This window comes from Drosophila ficusphila, unplaced genomic scaffold, assembly GCF_018152265.1.
Source record: "Drosophila ficusphila isolate 14025-0441.05 unplaced genomic scaffold, ASM1815226v1 contig_636, whole genome shotgun sequence".
Classification (NCBI taxonomy): Eukaryota; Metazoa; Arthropoda; class Insecta; order Diptera; family Drosophilidae; genus Drosophila; species Drosophila ficusphila.
In genome coordinates this window covers 1,583,254-1,607,337 of record NW_025064569.1, presented here as the reverse complement: position 1 = coordinate 1,607,337, position 24,084 = coordinate 1,583,254, and the positions used below count along the sequence as shown (strand labels likewise).

Here is a 24,084-nt window from a genome sequence, read left to right as displayed (position 1 = left end):
ACTCCTTTTTAGTTACGAATTAAATTTCACTTAAAGCGGAAGACTGTATTATCTAGCTTTCATAGAAACAATCGGACTTATTATGCAAAATTAATAGAAAAGGCTTAATAGCGTCATTTTGTTATTATAGAATATATTATATTAACAAGAAAGGAAGCTAGCTTCGGCAAGCCGAAGCTTATATACCCTTGCAGTTACTAAATATGTCGAACAAATACATAAAAGCTAAAGAGCATCGAAGCTATGACGATTTTTCTATTAATTTTCCATATTGTTCATATGACAGCTATATGAGTGATATAGTGATATAGTCGTCCGATTTTACTGAAATTTAACTTGTAACTCAAGACTCATTAGAAAACTCTATATTCCAAAAATCATTATTGTCTGATGAAAAACAACGAGGTTATATTTATATTTCCGTTATTTCTATATAGATTTTTCGATCTTTCCTATGGCAGCTCTATGATATAGTACTCCGATTTTTATGAATTTTTTTTCAACTTAAGAGTATTTAAAAAACTTTATGTTCCAAAAATCATGCTCGTGGCATTAAAAACAAGGACATTATAATTTTTTTTCCATTATTTATATATATATATTTTGATCTCTCCTATGGCAGCTATATGATAGAGTTATCCGATTTTGATAAAATTTAATCCGAAATTCAATAGCAGTTAGAAAACGCCATCTGGAAGGAATCAAGTCGATCTGATCAAAAACAACGGTTTTTTTATTTCATTCTCTTGTATGGGAGCTATCCGATATAGTCGCCCGATCCGGCTCGTTCCGACATATATACTGCGTGCAACAACTACACAACTTTTGGGAAAGTTTCAGCGAGCTAGCTTTAAAACTGAGAGACTAGTTTACATAGAAACCGACAGGAGGACAGACAGACAGACAGACAGACAGACAGACGACAGACAGACAGACAGACGTACATACATATTTCGATTCAGATGGTGATGCTGATCAAGAATATATATATACATTATGGGGTCTGAGGTGTCTCCTTCACTGCGTTGCAAACTTCTGACTGAAATTATAATACCCTTTGCTCTGCAAGGGTATAATAATATAATAATAATATTATTATATAGAAATTAAAAAGCAAATGTAAGTCCATAAAGATTGTCATTTTGTTTTTTCTCCTTGTCTTCCGAAAGTGACTGCTTAACACAGATGGATATTTCGTTGCCGTGAAGAATAATCCATGTCCTTTATATTTTAAAGAGCTGACTTGTCGGCGATGAACTTCACTTTAAAATGCTTCTAGAAAAATGGTAACCAATTTTTCAATGTAAAGAAATACATGAAAGAAGGTCGATGAAGAAAGTTGGTTGTTTGTCCTACTTTAATTTTATGTATTCAAGTATATATAAAGTTCATTACATTAACAAAGCTTATAAGAGTGTTATACTTGGAATAGTTTATTTATTTAAAAATTCTATGAGTTTTTAATTACCTGACGGAGTCACACATACACTGATGTATGTATACAAGTATGTTTTTTAAATTTGCGAAAAATATGCATACGTCACACTCTTGGGTAAGTTGCCATGTTCTAGGTACTTTAATGACCTGCAGGGGCATTAATTTATACCAAAAATGTATGTAAATAACCTCGGGCGATATTTCCTGTGCCATACAACCCACATCGCTTTTCAGCTTGCTTCCATGTAAAATAGTGGCCTGCAGATAAGTCACTTGCCTCAGAGAAGCATGCTGTGGAATTTTCAGAAAAAACATGGGTGGGCTGCAGACGAAGAGTCATTTACATTTAATAAATTTAACGGCAAGCGTGCAAATAATTCATAAATTTACCCCAAAAGAAAAGAAAAACATCGGGACTGAAAAAATATACAAGTTCCACTGACCGTAAAGCGCGGAAAGAGTGATATCCACACATTTCCGCTGCTCCACTCCTCCGAGTCCCTATGGTTGTGGAAAAAAAGGAACAGCATGCGTAAGTAAAATATTTGCGCATTTTTAACTGAATATTAATGGATTTTATTTTCAGCTGTATTTTTCAAAGCTTAATTTTTTGAGCCTTTAGCACTATAGGACCACTTTTTCCGCCTAACATAAGTTATTTCAAAGTGGGTGGCATCCGATTTGAGAGCGATATGATTTTAGAAGACACATTTCCAAATAATACACTCTGAAAACCCAGTGACCCAGTCGTCCGATTTTGCCTTGCAGAGCAAAGGGTATTATGATTTCAGTCAGAAGTTTGCAACGCAGTGAAGGAGACACCTCAGACCCCATTAAGTAAATATATATTCTTGATCAGCATCACGAGTAGAATCAGAATACGTCTGTACGTCTGTACGTCTGCCCGTCTGTCCGTCTGTCCGTTTCTCTTCAAACTAGTCTCTCAGTTTTAAAGCTATCTTGCTGAAACTTTACCAAAAGGTGTGTAGTCATTGCACGCAGTATATAAGTCGAAACGAGCCGGATCGGCCGACTATATCGGATAGCTCCAATAAGAGAGAACGAAATAAAAAATTCTCAGGCAGCTGTTTTTGAACGGATCGACTTGATTTCTTCCAGATGGCATTTTCTAACTGTTATTAAATTTCGGATTAAATTTTATCAAAATCAGATGACTCTATCACATAGCTCCCATAAGAGAGATCAAAAAAAATATATATATATAATGGAAAACAAATTATAACGTCGTTGTTTTGACGGTGACGGTGGCCCAGCAGGTAGAGCGCTGGCCTCTGGTCCGAGTCGAGTTCGATCTTTCCTATGTCAGCTATATGATAGAGGTATCCGATTTTGATAAAATTTAATCCGAAATTCAATAGCAGTTAGAAAACGCAATCTGGAAGAAATCAAGTCGTTCTGATCAAAAACAACGGTGTGAGAATTTTTTATTTCATTCTCTCGTGTGGGAGCTATCCGATATCGGCCGATCCGATTCCGACTTATTTACTGCGTGCAATATCTACACAACTTTTGGTAAAGTTTCAGAAAGATAGCTTTAAAACTGAGAGACTAGTTTGAAGAGAAACGGACAGGCGGACAGATCGTGATGCTTATCAGGAATATATACACTTTATGGGGTCCTTTGCTCTGCTCTGCAAGGGTATAAAAACAAGAAAGGAAGCTAGCTTTGGCAAGCCGAAGCTATTATACCCTTATAGTCATCAAATAAAGTTCAACTGTTAAAGTGTTCTAAAACTGAAACAACTTCTGGCACCAAATATTGTTTGGCTAGAATAAGAATTGGCTAATAAGGAATTTTTTACTAGAAGAGCATATCGTATACCGTATACGAGTATATATAATACCACTACATAACTTTGTTCTTTTCTGCCGAATTAAACTGTTATTTATTATAATAATTAAAAATATTCCATTTGACATATCTAATATACATTGAGTGACTTTCTCTCTATTCCAGCTTTTTGCAAATTTAAATTTTTATACATTTTTAAAATTTGGCTTCCAGAGAGTCCCTCTGACGTCAAAGAAAAACTTGTTGTCACTGCCTTTCTTTTCTTTTTTTGAGAAACCACGTCTGCGACTGCTAGCATATTTTATGCAATGACAATGGCTTTGGTCTCTGTACTGTTGGTAGTTTATAAATCATTTGAGATAAGCTCCTGCACAACGTGCAACACCTGATGTCGTTTTGAAAGGATGCCGAAACCATCCTGGAAACCAGCCCCCTTCGTCATTCCAGCTTGGACCGCTGAACGTTAAAAATTGCACATAACCACTAAATGGGCACAACAAACCGAAACACCAACGTACCAACATAGACGAGAATCGAATGGAAAAGTGGAGTATTACGGCCAAAATATCAGATACATATTTTTGCCGTTAAAACTGTGGTTTTTACAAAACATTGAACCTTGACGTCATCACAAAAATAATCATGCTCAAAAATATAAATATTTATATATTAACCAAAAAACATTGATAGGAATCCCAAAACGACTAAATTTATTACATAGGAGTATTGAATTGTAAAAGATGGAAAGAACATTTTTTTTTTTTCAATAATTTTGTCATTATCATGCAAACAATAGAAATACTAAAACAAATAATAATAATAATAGAAATACAGTTATCGGCTTAAAAATATGAGTATTTATTTTCTTGGTCAGTCGCGTCGCTTTATGCCATACATACTATGTTATATAGTGCCATGATTTAAAAACGGGTTCTCCGTCAAATTTAACATATAATATTAACGCTAGAAAATATTCTAGATCTCGAAAGTTTTAAAATGTTGACGTTGATTCCGATGGACAGGCAGTAAGGGGAAATAGATCGGCTGATGTTACGGCACCGCAAGTGATTCTTTCGACCTTTATACATACTTTTTAACAATTACAGTAAGACGTTTAATCTACTTAATTATGGCAAGCCCTATTTCTTTAACCAAAACAAGCAGTAAAGAGTTAAAACTTATACATCAATTTGGACAAAAAATGTATCATTGACCACTGCTTCAAAATGTTTGGTTTTAATACGAAAACATTGATTAGCATTACCATATGTGTATATTTTTAAGCAAACCTATCTCTAAATTGTAAGGCTATGTCTCTGAATCTCTAGTATTACACAAAACCAATGTGGACAAAAAAATTTTGTGGCAGGTGGTGGAAATTATGGAAAATAAAACCAACGCAAATATGTACAGCAAAATGGAGAATAGACGTAAAGGCGACTACTAAAAAGAACAATTGAAATGTTAAGCAAAAATACTATAAAAAGGCAATTTTTAAGTAAATTTAAAAAAAATACATCCTTAAAAAAGTAATGCGTTGAACTTGATAGAACCAAAAACGTAATATGCAGATGTTCCTAAAATTTTCTAAAATTCCATATTTTTGAGCATTTAAAAGGTCATTTTGTTGTTTAAAAGTATAACCCAACATAATATGTACAAAACCAAAGCATGATTTAGTTAGCAACGAATTCAACCGTTTCTTAACTTTAAACAGATGGACATATCTTCTTTTTATAATGCTGATTAAGAACATTTACGTTATATCGGAGCGGGAAGCTCTTCTCCAGTGCTTCACAACCTCTGGCCCAAAATGCCCTCCGCAAGGGTATTCAAATGATTTGCGGTGCGACGTACAGTATAAATATAAAAATGTTAGTACCATAAAATAAAAACCGGCAGCGCCAGCACCTTTTCAACTTTTTAGGGCACGGGGAGAGGATTTTATCCAAAAGGGGCTCGACAAAGGATGGCAAGGAGTCGGAAATTGGGAGACATGATGGGGCCCGTGCCAATACTAGCCGGGACTTCTTTCTCGCAACTGACGCTGAGTGCAAGCTGTTTAGCTTCCATGTGACAAAGTAAATTTCAATATATTGAAATTGTTATTTAAGTAGAGTGCACGTGGAGCCCAGATGGAGGGCATGGGGTTAAATTTCCAGAGACGGTTCCTTTCAATATTGTTGTCTCTGCATTTATGGGGCGGTCGCCAGCTGCTGTCTGAAGGTGCTCCCGCTGTCATTTCTCGTTTCTTGTAAATAGTGTCATAAATAAGTTTCCGTGATTTGAGTCCTCCCCTTGGAATTTTGAATGCAAACTCTGGCCACGGAAAATGAATGTACGAAATCATGCTTGAGATTGGCATTTTAAATTCAACGTTTCTCTAACAATCATCACCGAAAAACACCGCCTATCATGGCAAACGGTTCAAGCGAATAAGACCGCCCACATCCAACCGAGTAGAGTCAAAGTGAGTGAGCAGCGAGAGCAGATGGCGGTACAAAACTGGTGATACGATTTAATTACAAATGAAGTAATTTTTAATTGAATAACCGCCAAAGTTGATGGAAAAACGATTTGTCCAACTGCATGCGAATGCACACACACTACAGAGGATATCCACACAACTCATCATCTGGGTGGCCTAAAAGCTGAAAACAAAAACAGTTTCGCCTTGTTGGCTAGCATCGTGAAAATGCCAGTCGCTTTGGGCATCATATTCCCCTTTTGGTATTCAAAGCAGTCAACTGCATTTGGATACGACATTTGTATACCCTTACTGAAGGTATCATCAGTTATCTAAGCAAAGCGGAATCAATAATAGCGTCGATCAATTCTTATCCGCATGAGATTGTTATAATTTAGTCTCAAGTTTGTAAAGCGGTGGTAAAGATATCTCCAACCCCTTGCAGGAAACAAATGCCCGTTTGTCTGTTTTTGCGTAATTTCAAAACTGTCAAGCTGAAATTTACAAATTTAAAAGTTGAATCGTTTGACCCCTAATTACATGTTTATCCAACTTTTATTTATTTTTGCCCACCCCGTATCAGAGAAATGAAATTTCGAAAAAATTCTAAAGCTTTCGAAAATCAAAAGTTTTTCTTTATTCAATTTGTTTTTAACTGTTAGAAAATCTTTTTTCTGATAATGATATAATGATTTAAAAACACTCCATTTAACAACTGACATGCGAGTGTTTTTGCAACAGGATCAAACTGCGACTGTGTTTTCAAAATAATTGCTAAATATTGGCCATGGTAAGGTCGCAGTTGACATCTCAACCGGATTAATAACTTTTCCCACAGATTTCTGTCTTTTCACAGAATCGAAAGAGGAGCTTATATCGGGTGTTTTTTTAGAGGTATAGAACTTTAAGTTGCAATAAAACCACGATGGATTATTCGATTGACATGAATTTTTTTTTATTCGAAAGATAATCTTGTGGCAATTCATTTTATATATGATTTCTGGCATATGACCGCCACGGCTGGCTCAGATGTAGTCCAATCTGGACGTCCAATATCGATGACTTTTCCCAACATTTGCGGCCGTATATCGGCAATAACACGGCGAATGTTGTCTTCCAAATGGTCAAGCGTTTGTGGCTTATCCGCATAGACCAATGACTTTACATAGCCCCACAGAAAGTAGTCTAGCGGTGTTAAATCACAAGATCTCGGAGGCCAATTCGCAGGTCCAAAACGTGAAATTAGGCGGTCACCAAACGTGTCTTTCAATAAATCAATCGACATCCGAGCCAGCCGTGGCGGTCATATGCCAGAAATCATATATAAAATGAATTGCCACAAGATTATCTTTCGAATAAAAAAAATTCATGTCAATCGAATAATCCATCGTGGTTTTATTGCAACTTAAAGTTCTATACCTCTAAAAAACACCCGATACAACGTGTTTTTTCCTGACATTAAACAACAATATAATAATCACGATTGGCTAAATGAAAGAGCAATATTGGCGGCAAAAAATAAAGATGTCGTTGATCTCAATGCGACCATTCAGAATTTACTTCCAGGAGAGTTGGTTACATACAAATCAGTTTTCACATCTACTAACCAGGATGACGTAGTGAACTATCCTACAGAATTTTTAAATTAATTGGTGTTACCTGGACTACCACCACATAATTTACAATTAAAAATAGGATTAGTTGTCATCGTGCTGCGTAATATTAATCAACCTCGACTTTGCAATGGAACAAGATTGGCTATGAAGAAACTTATGAGTAACATCATCAAAGCTAAAATAATTAAAGGAAAATACAAAGGAGAAGATGTCTTATTCCCGCGTATACCTATGATTTCAACGGATTTGCCATTCGATTTTAAACGGTTGCAATTTCCCGTACGTCTTTTGCTATGACCATAAATAAATCGCAAGGACAATCGTTGCAAGTTTGCGGTATAAGCTTTGAGATTCCCTGTTTTGCGCATGGACAATTATACATTGCGTGTCGGAAAACCTACAGATTTAATTATTAACGCACCACAAAAAAAACTAAAAATAGTGTCCATCAGAAAGCATTATGTTAATGAACTGTATTGTTCTGTACTGTACGAAGTTCACCGGGTTTTCTAGTATAATATATTCTTGATCAGCATCACGATCTGAATCGAAATACTTTTGTACGTCTGTCCGTCTGTCCTCCTGCCCGTTTCTAGGCAAACTAGTCGCTTAGTTTTAAAGCTATCTTGCTGAAACTTTTCCAAAAGGTGATTGGTAATTGCACGCAGTATATAAATCGGAACGGGTCGGATCGGCCGACTATATCGGATAGCTCCTATACGAGAGAATGAAACAAAAAAATCTCACGCCGTTGTTTTTGATCAGATCGACTTGAATTCTTCAAGATGGCGTTTTCTAACCAATATTGAATTTCGGATTAAATAATATCAAAATCGGATAACTCTATCATATAGCTGCCATAGGAAAGATAAAAAAATGTATATAAAAAACAAGAAAGGAAGCTAGCTTCGGCAAGCCGAAGCTTATATACCCTTGCAGTCATCAAACATGTCGAACAAAATACATAAAGGCTAACAACATTGAAGCTATGATGACTTTTCTATTCATATTCCATATTTTCGACTATATGAACAGGCAGCTATATGATATAGTTGTCCGATTTTTATGAAATTTTTTTCTCGGTTTAAGGGTATTTCATAAAGTCGATGTTGTAAAAATCATGCTCGTGGAATAAAAAACAACAACGTTATGATTATTTTGCCATTATTTCTATATATATTTTTTGATCTTTCCTATGGCAGCTATATGATAGAGTTATCCGATTTTGATCAAATTTAATCCAAAAATCAATAGTAATAAGAAAACGCTATCTGGAAGAAATCAAGTCAATTCGATGAAAAACAACGACGTAATAATTTTTGTTCCTTTATTTTTTTGACCTCTTGTATGGGAGCTATCCGATATAGTCGGCCGATCCGGCTCGTTCCGACTTATATACTGCGTGCAATAACTACACAACTTTTCGGAAAGTTTCAGCACGATAGCTTCAAAACTGAGAGACTAGTTTACATAGAAACAGACAGACGGACAGACGAACCGATGGACAGACGGACAGACGTACAGACGGATTTCGATTCAGATGGTGATGCTGATCAAGAATATATATACTTTATGGGGTCTGAGGTGTCTCCTTCACTGCGTTGCAAACTTCTGACTGAAATTATAATACCCTTTGCTCTGCAAGGATATAATTAATGGAGAAAAACTTATAACATCGTTGTTTTAAATCCCACGAGCATAATTTTCAAAATATGGTGTTTTTTAATAACCCTTAATTCGAGAAAACAATTTCATTAAAATCCGACAACATTATCATATAGGTGTCATAGGAAAGATCGAAAAATCTACATAAAGGAACAAGAAAGGAACCTAGCTTCGGCAAGCCAAAGCTTATATATCCTTGCAGTCATTAAATATGTCGAACAAAATACATAAAGGCTAAACAAGATCGAAGCTATGACGATTTTTCTATTTTTATACCCTTGCAGAGCAAAAGGGTATTATAATTTCAGTCAGAAGTTTGCAACGCAGTGAAGGAGACACCTTAGACCCCATAAAGTATATATATTCTTGATCAGCATCACCATCTGAATCGAAAAATGTATGTACGTCTGTCCGTCTGTCCGTCGGTCCGTCTGTCCGTCTGTCTGTTTCTATGTAAACTAGTCTCTCAATTTTAAAGCTATCTTGCTGAAACTTTCCCAAAAGTTGTGTAGTTATTGCACGCAGTATATAAGTCGGATCGGGCCGGATCGGCCGACTATATCGGATAGCTCCAATACAAGAGAATGAAATAAAAAAAATCTTACGCCGTTGTTTTTAATCCGATCGACTTGATTTCTTCCATATGGCATTTTCTAACAACTATTGAATTTCGGTTTAAATTTTATTAAAATCGGACAACTCTATCATAAAGCTTCCATAGGAAAGATCGAAAAATATATATAGAATTAATGGAAATAAATTGATAACATCGTTGTTTTTTATCCCACGAGCATGATTTTTTAAATATTAAGTTTTTTAACAACCCTAATATTGAGAAAAAGTTTCATAAAAATCGGACAGCAATATCTTATAGCTACCTGTTAAGGAACCTCACTACTAATTACAATAATCTGGTATATTTTATAGCATGTAAGATATTCTTTCTTGAGATGGTCTGGTCTGTTTTTGATCTCGCTCTCTTCCTCTTGTGCACGAGCTGACAACATAAAATAAAAGCGTGATCTATTCACCAACATTGTCTGGTCCTTCGAGAGCCGGAATACTTCCGCATCTACAAACTGTTTTGAGTATATCTACACACCATGGAGCAACAGACGCTTAAACGCCTTACCCAAGCACGTGGTCGGCTAAAGGCTACCATAACTCGCTTGGTCAATTACATTGAGAATCCACCTCCACAGAGCACTTACTCCGGAGTCGATGCCATGCTGGCACGGCTAAATCAAGCCTTCAGAAGCCTTGAGGAGATCACTGACGAAATGCACCTGTACGATAACGTTGAAGGTTTCGAGGATCCTAACGAAGATTTCCAATCGTATGAGGAGAAGTACCTGCGCGCGCTTACCTTATTCGCGTCGTTAAAGAGCGAACTTCAGCCAAGCGCCATACCCCAAGCGGATCACAACATGGCCACACTGCTGCAACAGCAAAGTGAGTTCTTGCAGCGACTTGCTGAGAACGGAGCATCTACCTTGGCCACGCCGCCGCCTGCTGCAGTTTGTTTAAATGAAAACCCGTTGCCGAAAATCCACATCAAACCCTTTGGTGGAGACTACAAGGAATGGCCAGCCTTCAAGGACATTTACGAGAGCACCGTCCACAACAAGACCCACCTGGGAAAGATTCAGAAGTTTCACTACCTTAAGTCTTTCATAGTTGGTGAAGCGGCCAATCTTCTCAGTCACATGTCCATTACGGAATCAGCTTATGATTCAGCATGGGAACGCCTCAATGATCGCTATGATCGCCCAAGACATATCGTGAACTCCTTACTGGACACTTTCATGGCACTGGCTGCTGCCCCCAACGGCGAGGTGTCTAATCTACGCAAACTTACTGATGGCGCCAATGAAATCATTCGCGGGCTAGATGCAGTTGGGGAGACAAGCCGTGATTGCTGGGTGATTCATCTTGTACTGGCTAAAATTGATCCCGACTCTAGAAGGAAGTGGATAGAGGACACCAACCGTTGCAGACTTGTTTAGATTCCTTGATGACCGTTGCGAGGATTTTGAGTTAAGCCAAGCTACATCGGCAATCAAACTCGATCCTGGCAGCCACACGGACAAGCCTGCCAAAGCGAAGCGCGCACTTATTGCAATGAACCGTGGCAATTGTAGTAAGTGTGGCTCTGCTGACCATCAGCTGTATAGATGCTCTCAATTTCAAAATCTGAACACCGAACATCGGCGCTCCTTTGTGAAAGGAAAGTCGCTTCGCTTCAATTGCCTACGCCCAGGCCACCGATCTTCACAATGTCAATCGAAACATTCGTGCAAGCACTGCAATGGCCGTCATCATTCTCTTGTACATCCTGAAAACATGGATTCCATGCCAGTTGCTCCTGCGGACACTGCACAGGCCAGTCCTCAATCTTCTGGATGTAGCTCAACTTTGGTCGCCCAGACGCAAAACAGCACCTCATTAACACAGTCACCGGGACTCAAAAGAAGCACATTGCCCACAGCTTTGGTGTATGTCCAAAACTCAAAAGGGACTTACACAATTTGTCGTGTGCTTTTGGATAGCGGCTCTGAGCTATCCTACGTTTCTGAACGATGCGTCAACGCACTTGGGCTCGCTCGTTCACCCTCAAGAATTCTAGTTTCCGGAATATCTTCCGTCAAGGCCGAAACTACTAGAGGATTGGCAACGCTGCATATCAAGTCAATGGTGTCACTTCATACAATTGTTGTCGCAGCTCATGTGCTGGGCAAAATCACATCATCACTTCAACGGGACGACATTGACGAAACAGCTTTAAGGATCTACGATGGACTCCAGTTAGCCGATACTTCGTTTAACACATCTTCACCCGTAGACATTTTACTGGGAAATGAACAAATTTGGTCCGTTTTGTCAGGTGATAGAAAATATGACGCCGATGGAAATATTATTGCCATCAGCTCAATCTTTGGATGGATAATCACTTCAGTTGCAATGCCGCAACCATTAACCGCCAACACGCTCATGACTACTGTTGACATTAACGCCTCTCTTCAACGCTTTTGGGAGATCGAGGATAACACTGAGCATACACAACGGGACCCTGCGCACGAAAAGGTAGAGCAGCATTTTCTGACCACACATTCCCGAGACCCAGACGGCAAATACATCGTTGAATTGCCTTTTAAACACGAATGCCAAGAGTTCGGAGACAGCCTACAGGGCGCTGTCTCACGCTTCTACGCTGTGGAACGTCGTCTGCAGCGTGATATGGAGCTACGCAAGCTATATTCAAAATTTATGAGCGAGTATCTAAGCCTAGGTCATATGCGTAAGCTGCCCACTGAAGAATGCAACACATCAGCAAAAACGTTTTATATGCCACACCATCCAGTTCTAGGAAAGAAGCTGCGCGTGGTGTTTGACGGGTCATATGAAGACGTAAACGGGCACGCTCTAAATGACGCCTTACACATCGGACCCAGCATACAACGCAACCTTTTTCATGTATGCCTTCGCTTTCGAATGCACAAGTTTGTGTTTTCGGCGGACATAGTTAAAATGTTTCGCCAGATATGGGTTGCCCCTAAGCACCGCAACTTTCAACGGATCGTATGGAGAGAGGCTCCGAAAGATCCTCTTCAACACTTTCAACTCTGCACAGTCACCTATGGAGCAAGCTGTGCACCGTTTCTTGCTGTCAGAGTACTGGAACAACTAGCGCGAGACCACCAGGATGAGTTTCCCACAGCCTCAAAAATTGTGCTTGAGGACTTTTACGTAGACGACGTCCTCACCGGCGCTGAAACTGAAGACGAATTACTTAGCCGCCGCGACGAACTCATCCAGCTGATGTCCAAGGCTAAGCTTGAGCTTGGCAAATGGGTGTCTAACAGCAGCGTCATCCGCCACACCCTGCAAGACGAGCTCCAATTAACCAGTGCGGTTAAAGTTCTAGGAATGCTATGGAATCCCCAAGACGACGTCCTGTCCTACAAAGCTTCGCTTTCTACGGAGCCAGATGCTACTAAACGGCAAGTATTGTCAGATGTCTCACGAATTTTTGATCCTCTAGGTATTCTGGCGCCTGTGATAGTACAGTTCAAGATCCTTTTCCAAGAACTCTGGCTACTTGACCTGGACTGGGATTCAAAACTCCCACCAAAACTGGCTGAGTGGTGGCAAACCTGTCGCGACGATATCAACTACATAACCAACCTAAGGATTCCACGTTATGTACACAGCGAACCGGGAAAAATCGAATTACATGGATTTTCAGATGCATCCATAAAGGCATACGCCGCTGTTGTTTACAGCCGTGTAAGCAACGCAGACGGCACCTGCTTGGTGTCACTTATGGCAGCCAAAACACGCGTTGCGCCACTAAAGCAACAAAGTCTTCCTCGGCTGGAACTCTGTGGCGCGCTATTGCTCACTCGCCTTCTCCGAGCTGTTAAAGAAGGCTTGCATCACAAGGATATAGTTGTGCATGCTTGGTGCGATTCCACGATTGTCCTTTCGTGGCTGTCGCACACCCCATCGAAGCTGAAGACCTTTATTGCCAACCGTACTTCGGAGATCCTAGATGTCATACCACGCAGCGCATGGCATAACGTTGGCTCAAAGGATAACCCTGCCGATTGCGCATCGAGGGGAATGCTAGCAGCCAATCTCATGAGCTATGAGCTGTGGTGGAAGGGACCACATTGGCTACACCTCGACGATCTGCTTGCTTCAAAGCTGCGTAGTGGCAACAATCCCACAACAATTTTGGACACGCCCATAACGGATGGGCTGAAATCCTCTTCACTATCCAGCCGTGTTGAATCTGAACCTGAAGCGTCCCCGATTGAGTGTCTATCATTTCGAGTTTCTTCCTGGACCAAGCTGATTCGCTGCACTGCTTATGTTTTACGGTTTATGCATCGAGGAATGAAGAAACGGATTCCGTCAAGCCTCACACTCACGTTTGAGGAAATCAGCGAGGCCCGCATTTATTGTCTAAGGCAGGCTCAAGGAAGCTTCTCATCAGATCTACACCTGTTGCAAAGGGGAAAAGCTGTGGCAAATTCGTCAACACTTCGAACACTGTCACCCATGGTTTGCAAGAATGGCCTGCTTCGCGTAGGTGGGCGCCTCTCAAACTCGCTACTACCGGAGGAAGTCAAGCATCCAATTATTCTGCCGAAACATCATCGCATTTCTCTGCTTATTTTGGAACACGAGCACAGGATACATCTTCATCCAGGTGTGACAGCACTTTTCGTCATCGTTCGCCAACAATATTGGATAGTTGGCGCACGCAACATGATTCGTAAGCTTACACATGCTTGTCTCAAATGTTTTCGCCAACGCCACAAAACAACTGATCAATACATGGCGGACTTGCCAGCTGTTCGGGTACGTCAAGCATACCCATTTGAAAATACTGGGTGCGATTATGCCGGACCGCTTCTACTCAAGGTGCACAAGGGACGGAATCCACGAAAGGAAAAGGGATACATTTGTCTATTCGTCTGCCTAGTGACCTCTGCAATTCACTTAGAGTTGGCTACAGATCTCTCCACGGATACATTTCTTGCTGCACTTCGTCGTTTCATCTCCCGTCGCGGCAAGTGTACCCACATCTTCAGCGACAACGGTCGCAACTTTGTGGGAGCAAAGAAGGTGTTAGACGAAATGTATAAGCTCATCCTATCACAGCAGCATAACACTCAAGTAACCCAAGCGTTGGCCAGCGAGGGTATCAAATGGAGTTTTATACCACCGCACGCACCCCACTGGGGCGGAAAATGGGAATCAGCTGTTCGCTCCGTAAAGCTTCATCTGCGTCGTGTCATCGGGAACTCCATCCTCACATTTGAGCAAATGCACACCCTTCTGGCTCAAATTGAATCCGTCGTCAATTCACGCCCACTCTCCGCTACGTCAGACATCGAGGTTTCCTACTTATCACCCGCACACCTGCTGATTGGACGCCCTTATACATCACTTCCAGAGGGCGATCTTGGCCACATAGCAGTTAACCGACTGGATTACTGGCAAAATGTACAGGCAATGCTACAAGGCTTTTGGAAGAGATGGCATCAGGAGTACCTCACTACACTTCAACAGCGCCCTAAGTGGAATACGGAGAGGAAGAACATTGCTACTGGGGATATGGCGATCATTAAGGATTCAAACACACCCCCCGCCGCTTGGACTTTAGCGCGCATAATTGAAGTCTACCCAGGCAAGGACGGGCTGGTACGGGCCGTAAAGCTGCAAACTTCATCAGGAGAACTTGTTAGACCCATTTCTAAAATTGCCATCTTGCCTAATTCAGAAACTTAGTTTCAGGGTGGGCCGGGATGTTGAGGAACCTCACTACTAATTACAATAATTTGGTATATTTTATAGCATGTAAGATATTCTTTCTTGAGATGGTCTGGTCTGTTTTTGATCTCGCTCTCTTCCTCTTGTGCACGAGCTGACAACATAAAATAAAAGCGTGATCTATTCACCAACACTACCATAGGAAAGATCGAAAAATCTATATGGAAATAAAGGAAATATAATGATAACATCGTTGTTTTTTATTAGATAAGCATGATTTTTGGAATATAAAGTTTTCTCACAACTCTTGAATTACGATTTAAATTTAATCAAAATCGAACAACTATATCATAAAGCTCCCATATGATCTATAGTCGAAAATATGGAAAATGAATAGAAAAATCGTCTAAGCTTCGATGTTTCTTATCCTTTATGCATTTTGTTCGACATATTTGATGACTGCAAGGTTATATAAGCTTCGGGTTGCCGAAGCTAGCTTCCTTTCTTGTTTTTCCATATTGTTCATATGACAGCTATATGATATAGTCGTGCGATTTTGATGAAATTGAATTAGTAGTTCAAGAGTGGTTAGAAAACTCTATATTCCAAAAAGTATGCTTTTCTGATAAAAAACAACGATGTTACAATTTTATTTCGGTTATTTCAATATATGTAGATTTTTCGATCTTTCGATCGATGTCGGATTTTAATAAAATTTCTTTCTCGATTCAGCGGTTATTAAGAAATTCCATATTTTGAAAATCATGCTCGTGGGATTAAAAACAATGATGTTTTAATTTTTTTTCCAATATTTATATATGTATATTTTTCGATCTTTCCTATGGCAGCCAGATGAAGGAGTTATCCGATTTTGGTAAAAATTAATCAGAAATTCAATCGTAGTAAGAAAGCGCCATCTGGAATAAATCAAGTCGATCTGATCAAAAACAACGACGTGAGAATTTTTTATTTCAATATCTTGTATGGGAGCTATCCGATATAGTCGCCCGATCCGGCCCGTTTCGACTTACATTTCATTAAGATATATTTAAAACTAAGAGACTAGTTTACATAGAAACAGACAGGGGGCCAGACGTATTTAAAACTTTTAACCCTTATGTTAGTAACCAACTTTACCGACGTCTTTTAGCAACCGGGTACCCGGGTACCCATAATTCTGAATATCAAAAATTTTGTTTATTTTATTAAAAAAATTTTTTCCAAAATATTTTTTTCTTAAAATATTAATAGTAAGGGACAATATAAGGAAAAAAAATAGTGATGACGCTAAAAAGAAACCAGAAATAATAAATTTCTATAATAAATATAAAACTGGAGTCGACACAATGGACCAAATGGTGCGGAGATACACCAGTCAACGACGATCCTCGAGATGGCCAATGGCAATGTTTTTCAATATGTTAGACATTTCTTCACTTGCGACATATATAATTTATTATAAAAATAATAAAATGATAAAAAAAAAACGACAGAACGTCGTCAATTTATGCGTAAGCTAAGTGAGGAATTAGAATTGCCGATGATTGAAAATCGTACCGCGAATCCACAAATAATGCGTCACTTTTCAACAAAGATTGCCATTCAAAGTATTTTAGGCCATGCATTGACAGAAACAGTCGTGGTAAATCCTGGTCCAGAGATTCCAAAAGATAAAACCGGAAGAAAAATGGTTATAGGATCTTGCTATGTCTGCAATGCTTTGCCAATAAGAAGACGGCGAAAGACACGCAAGTCTTGTACCAATTGTCGCCAACCTGTATGAGACGAACATTCAGTAAATCGTGTCCAGTGTGTTCAATGTAATTAATTATATTGCATGCATTTATAAAAATTTTATTCACTTTATTTCCTATGCTTTCCACTGTGGGTACCCGGGTACCCGGTTGCTAATGAGGCGATGGCTGAAGTTTAAGCATAAAAAAAAATAATAAAAAAAAATAATATAAATTAAATGAACTCGCAACTAGCTTTCTTTTAAGTTAAAAAACGACGATTTGAGAGCTTAAAATGAAATATTGAACTTGCTTTAAGCTTTTCACACAGATATACCGCGGGGGGTACCCGGGTACCCGGTTACTAACATAAGGGTTAAACTGAGAGCACATGGTGCTTGTAGGAAGTGGCTTCGTTGAGTTTTAAATTTCTTAGCAAGAATTCCTGTTACTGATTTCTTTCTTTTTTGTCAGACACTCTTGTTAGCCCTAATAGTTAAACCACTTTTCGACTATCAAATTTTTTTAACCTTAGCAAGAATAAGATCGGGGCAAATAATAGAGTGCAGGTCCCCACAACATTTTCGAGCATTTTGTTCAGGCTGATTGACTTCGCAGACAGTCGCCCTTTTACTCGGCTTGCTACTCAAATGAAGTTACAAGAAATTGCTTGGCCTGAGTAGTGGGAAAAATTGTGTAATGAAATTTCTAGCGTCAATTGTCTTGGGTCGAGTAACCATACTCACTGAGCAGGCGACAAAGGCACTGGGTCGTGCGACAAAAGGACACAGACAGGACATGGAGACATTTGTGCAAAAATCTTACGGTTGACACTGTATAATGTAATATAGTGGAATGAACTTTGTGAGTACAATTGTGTGTGTTTTAACAATGCTTTCGGTAGACTTGAGCGCCATCCAAAAATACAAGCGGCTCCTACACTTACAAAAAATGCGTAATTACTATGCGCCTTTTAAGACCTCATCCTAATGCACAGTACAAACTCATTGTTTAAATGCTTTTCAATTAAATAAAATTAACACTGAATGTGATCTTAATATGAATTTAGCTTTTTGTACAGAAAAAACGAACTGACTTAAGGTAAATCCATAACTTAGATATTGGTTTTGGATGTACTTTTAATGTTATAGGATGGCTTACGACATATTCGCCTTCGGTCTGCATTACCTTCACTAACGAAGCTGGGAAAGAAGCTGAAACTTAAATGCTTTTAAAGGACTGACCTGCGCTTGGCTTTTTGCAGCTGTAATCAATATGCAAACAAACCATTTGCCGCATTAATTACAAAGTAATGCAGCACTGAGCGGGAAATGTAAAAATAAACGGCAGCTGGCCGCGATTTGCTTGATGACTTGCCCCAGGATTCCATCGAGTGGGAGGGAGGTCATACGGAGAGTGGTGGGGAATTGCCTTCTGATGGACGGGTGCGTTTGTGGTGGGGCATATTGAGGTCACGCCAGTGGAGTGTCTGTTCCGAATGACCGCCATGCGCATGCCAATGATGGAGCAATTAATTTGCAATTAAATCGATGATGCAATTGCAAATAAGCGCAGTGAAAAAAACGCAATTTTACATTTCAAAAAAACAAATGAAGACTCGGAGGATGGGGGAAAAATATAAATGAAATAAAGCAATATATTTACCAGCACTTAAAGGTTTTTTTTCAAGATTTTGAAAAAATTTCAAAAAACTGTTGTGAAGTATTTTTAAAAAGTCCCGAACTTTCAAGTTCTTCTTATTTCAAATAATATTTTTGATTCTGGCCTCTATCGCTTTTGGGATCATACCATATTTTCCCAAAGAACAATCCTTCTCGATAAATATTTCAAACAAATTTTGGGGATCTATGTGACTTTAATTAGTGCCATTGCAGATGGTATTATAATATCAGAAATAAGTTTGCAACTCAGTGAAGAAGATATCTTTATTATTATATATTCTATACTAGAGTCCTGTGACCGCTTCGCTGGTCAACACAATTTAACAACATTGACTATTATTTTGCAAAATTTTTCAAATATATGGAAGTATAGAAAGATGGTGATTTAACATTTTTTCAGTTTGACAATCCGGCCGTTTCTCTTTTGAACTTTAATGCACTGCAATATCGGTATATAGTCGTCAGTGGGATCATATTGGAATGCCAATCAATTGTATGATGCGAATGATCTTCATGTGCTCATTCTCCTATTATATTTTGTCTTTCTTCGCTTAAGTTCTGTGAATACACTTGTTGCTGGCTTGGATGTCTTGTGCGGCGGCCAATGTTTGCTCGTCTTCCTCTAAGCATTTTGGACTATGGACAGAGTGGTGAATTTATCCTCAAATGCACGATCCACATAATTTACACAGTTCAGCTTACCACCTTAAAGACAAATACCTGCTGTTAAAATTAAAAAAAAATTCTTTTTTCACAATTTCACAGTGAACAAAATATCGGTTTGTCACATGAAATTAATTGAGCAGAGAACACTAAGGTTTGCATAATATGTGAAAAAAAAACTTAATTCACTTGGAAATGATAAAAGAAATCCACAAAAATTGAGTTAAAATGCTATGGGAGCGTGTTTGTCAGTGTGATGAGGTAGCAACTCACTTTATATGCGACAATATTGCAATTTTCTTACGGATCCCTAATTTTTTTCAAAATAAATTATAGCCTATGTTACTCCCCGATAATGTAGCTTTCTATCGGTGAAAGAATTTTAAATCGGACCAGTAGTTCCGGAGCCTATTCGTTATAAACAAACAAACAAACAAATTTTAACTCTTTATAATATTAGTATACTCTAGATTAGTATAGATATATATATATTCTGATCTGAAACTTAACAACAGTTGTGTAGTTATTTCACGCAGTAGGTATATATGTAAGTCGGAACGGGACCGGGTGATATTATCGGATAGCTCTCATCAGGCCCGTATCCAGAAATTTGTTTCGGGGGGGCTCAATGACAAAAATCAATAAAAAAATGTGGACTTATTCGAATAAAATCAGAAAAAGGCAAATCACACATCAATCTTTAATCAGTACGTGACGTTTGATCTTTTATTATTCCTGTTAGGTCAGGTTTCTTCTACTAAAGACTTTTTAATGAAAAATCTTAAATAGAAAAAATTTTTGAATTCAAAGATTTCGGGAGGGGTCCGTTATTTCTATATAGATTTTTCGATCTTTTCTATGGTAGCTATAAGATATAGCTGTCCGATTTTTATGAAACTTTTTTCTCAATATTAGGGTCGTTAAAAAACTTGATATTTAGAAAATCATGCTGGTGGGATAAAAAAAAAAGATGTTATCAATTTATTTCCATTAATTCTATATATATTTTTCGATCTCTTCTATGGCAGCTATATGATAGAGTTGTCCGATTTTGATCAAATTTAATCCGAAATTCAATAACAGTTAGAAAACGCCATATGGAAGAAATCAAGTCGATCTGATAAAAAACAACGGCGTAAGATTTTTTTATTTCATTCTCTTGTATTGGAGCTATCCGACATAGTCGGCCGATCCGGCCCGATCCGACTTACATATATACTGCGTGGAATAGCTACACAACTTTTGGGAAAGTTTCAGCAAGATAGCTTTAAAACTGAGAGACTAGTTTACATAGAAACAGACAGACGGACAGACGGACCGACGGACCGACGGACCGACGGACAGACGGACAGACGTACATACATAGTTCGACTCAGATGGTGATGCTGATCAAGAATATATATACTTTATGGGGTCTAAGGTGTCTCCTTCACTGCGTTGCAAACTTCTGACTGAAATTATAATATCCTTTTGCTCTGCAAGGGGTATAAAAAATGTCATAAAAGACATCAGACACCTATGTAATATCATCTAGCTATAGAAAAATCGAAAAATCTACATATATAGAAATTACGAAAGTAAAATTACAACACAGTTGTTATACCCTTGCAGAGCCATGGGTATTATAATATTGGCCATAAGTATTTGGTGTTTTGCCGGCTCAAGGTCTGGGTGATATTTTAAACACAATTTATGTTTGTTGACCAATATATTTCGGTTGCTCCTCGGCAACCGTCTTCAGGGCAACTAATCGAAGACAAAAAACAATCAACATCAAAAATACACTTTTTTGTTACAATTTAAATATTTACATACTTTTTGACACGTCTGCGCCAAGTGACGTGGAGTTATAAACTAAACCTACTTCCCTAACAAATGTCTATATATATGCGCGCAGTTTTCTGTGTCCGTTTTGTAATTCAAAGTTTATATTTATATTTTTATGGGGTCTGAGGTCTCTCCTTCGCTGCGTTGCAAACTTCTGACTGAAATTATAATACACTCTGCAAGGGTATAAGAATATATTATCTTTTGTGAAATGATTGTTTAGTTTTCAACTTTTACTTATAAAAAAATAATGGTAATTTAAAGAAATCAGGCTGGGTTGCATAGGTCATGAATCTTTCAAAGGAATTTGGCCTCGGTGACTTCTGATGCGCCATTTCGGTACCACAGAACTCCGAGGGCGCACACCTCTAATGGCGATTGCATCCCTGTGATGACCTGATGTGACACAAACCACAACGCCAGGCTCTCAGCTTAAAGTTGGCTTTCGGCTCTCGGAGCAGCGCATATCCCGCCTGGAGCTTGCTTCTTGCGACTCCCAAAAATTTCGCCCAGCGTCGCATATTTCAGTTGTCATTTTAGCTGTTTTGTCAGTTTTGCGAGTGACACAACCGGCAACTCGAGAGTGGGAAATGGGTGGAGGAGGTGCCTCCGTCCTCTCCATCTGTGTGTCCATTGGAACGGCATATCCGCTGGCAGGCAACGCAACTGCGGTGGCAACTGCCACAAACAATTTTGACATTGCAGTGCAGAATTGCGAGGAGCAGGCCCCGAGTTGAACTGCCACCAGTGCTTTGGACAGAATGTGCAAGGTTATTGTGAAATCAGCGAAATTGCTGGACATTAACATGCATGCCCCAAAAGGTACCATAAACTGGAAAAATATTTAAAAACAAGAAATTAAGCTCATCTTCAACCTTAACTTGCTCCTTTAAAATAAGAAAAAACCATAGAATTATTGTAAAAGACTTTTTGCTTTTGCAGATAGCTTAATAGATCGACGAAGCATATCATATAGCTGCTATTGAAAAGATCGTCTTTTTTTTTTTGCAGGGAAACAAAGTTTTCTTCATAAAGTTGTTTTTAAAGATTCTCAAATTAATGACTATATCATATAACTATTGCTACAATAACAGAAAATTCATAGATCAAAAATTGTGTTTTTCTCTTTCGTAAGGCAAATTTGATATTAACTGGTATTCCAGAGCTTATCCAAGGCCCCAGCGATCCTGTGGTCTTCTCGAGCTACATATGTAGGTTGAAATCAGTTTATTTACTTTAAATACAAAAATCCAAATTGTTCTCTATTGTTAAACTTCTTGATATGTGTACCTTTTATGGTTACCGCTCCTCAGGTGCCATGTATACACATTTACTTAAGCGAATACCAAGGGTCCTCCTTGACCTGAGGAATGTTGTAGCGGATCTTCACGGGCGCCAAAATGTGCATAATCATGTGCTTGCACTCGCTGGATGCAGAAGGGGATTTGGGGAAAACCAGGGATTGGTTGATGCGCTTCAGGAGAATGTGCACATTGGAACCGTCGTAGGGAAGCCGACCGAAGACCATCGCGTAGCAGACGACTCCGCAGGCCCAGATGTCCGACATGAAAGGATCGTAGGCGACGCCTGCGTTGAATACAACGTGAGTGCACGAGAGGCTGCGGTCAGGGACTTACCCTTCAGGATCTCAGGACTGGCGTAGGCGTAGCTGCCGCAAAAGGTTTTTGATAGAATCACTTGGTTGTCGGGGGTCCGCGTATCCTTGCGCGCGAACCCGAAGTCGATGAGCTTTAGGTTCCAGTTCTCATCCAGCAGTAGGTTCTCGCACTTGATGTCCCGGTGAACCACTCCCTTGCTGTGGATGTACTCCACCGCACTCACAAGCTGTTTGAACAGCGTCCTCGACTGCGGCTCATCCAGAAACTTTCGCTCACGCACGTAGTCTAAAAGAGTCCCATTCTCAGCCAGCTGCATTATCAGGTAAACCCTACGCAATGGTTTGTTAACAGGGACGGTTTGACCCGGTTTCAGTTGGGCCAGAAAGAAAAAATTATATATTTAGTCAAAACACATAAAGTCCCTTCTTAAGTCACTTTTTAATGCGCTTCTCCCAAAACAAAAATTATAGGTAAAGATCGACCTAGAAAAATCGTTTCTGACTGAATATGATTTTAATAACATACTTTTATCTTAGGGAAAACTATTTCTCGTTGGTACAAAAACGGCATAACGACTGGTTGATAAATATTATGGAAATCTTACCTATGACTAGTCTCGATGCTCTGATAGAAGGTAATCAAGTTTTCGTGGTGTAGGCCCTTCACCGCCTCGATCTCCCGAGGCAGGAACTTCTGCGTGTACTCGGAGGGAGCCTTCACCTTGGAGATGATTTTGACGGCAACCCGCTTACCATACTCCTCCGAGAATCCGATCTTGACCTTAGCATAGTTGCCAGTGCCAATCACTTTGCCCAAAATAATGCCGTGCTCCTCGAGAATGGTCTTTTGCGGCTTGCTCTTGTCATCAGGCTTCGCCGGTAGTCCTGGCTGTCCCGGTGGCTTCGGCTGTGGCTGCGGCGGCCGGTCGCTGAAGGTGTAGACCTTTTGCTCCTGGCGACGACCCGAGTTCTGGTCGGTAACGAGGTCCTGCGACGAGCTGCCACCATAAACTAAGGGAAAGCGGATGGGGTTTCAGGTGTCCTTGGTTCAGATGTTCTGCTGCAGTGAAGCTAAGGTTACCTCCGCCCTGGTCGGGTCTTTTTCTTGGCGCGGTCGCCATTAAAAACGTGGGCTCAAGTGCGAGTTACCAAGGTCTTCAGTGTGCTGTTAAAATACTGCGGTAAATTTGTACGAGAAATTTTGAAAAAGCTGATATCTTATATATTATGACATACAACGAAAATGTGTATGTATCCCAAAATCTATTCAATTATTCTTAA

At 39.3% G+C, this 24,084-nt stretch overlaps 3 protein-coding genes across 4 annotated transcripts; 2 read left to right on the top strand and 1 right to left on the bottom strand.

The window, feature by feature from the left end:
- Positions 1 to 10,101: 10,101 nt before the first annotated feature.
- Positions 10,102 to 11,004, top strand: LOC122320570. The gene has a single exon (XM_043208761.1). It carries the CDS (start codon positions 10,102 to 10,104, stop codon positions 11,002 to 11,004), a length of 903 nt encoding a protein of 300 aa, XP_043064696.1.
- Positions 11,005 to 11,341: 337 nt separating this feature from the next.
- Positions 11,342 to 15,298, top strand: LOC122320569. Its single transcript, XM_043208760.1, has one exon. The coding sequence runs from the start codon at positions 11,342 to 11,344 to the stop codon at positions 15,296 to 15,298; it is 3,957 nt and encodes a 1,318-aa protein (XP_043064695.1).
- A 6,934-nt stretch (positions 15,299 to 22,232) lies between these two features.
- LOC108093388 (testis-specific serine/threonine-protein kinase 3) lies at positions 22,233 to 24,053 on the bottom strand. 2 transcript variants are annotated; one of them, XM_017193407.2, is made up of 5 exons: positions 23,885 to 24,053; positions 23,409 to 23,814; positions 22,823 to 23,133; positions 22,476 to 22,772; positions 22,233 to 22,388 (listed from the first exon to the last, which is right to left on the bottom strand). In XM_017193407.2, the coding sequence occupies exons 1-4, from the start codon at positions 23,922 to 23,924 to the stop codon at positions 22,516 to 22,518; spliced, it is 1,014 nt and encodes a 337-aa protein (XP_017048896.1). In that variant the 5' UTR covers positions 23,925 to 24,053; the 3' UTR covers positions 22,233 to 22,388; positions 22,476 to 22,515. The 2 variants fall into 2 exon arrangements, with proteins under 2 accessions (XP_017048896.1, XP_017048895.1); XM_017193406.2 differs by lacking the exon at positions 22,233 to 22,388 and having other exon boundaries at positions 22,398 to 22,772.
- Positions 24,054 to 24,084: the final 31 nt, after the last annotated feature.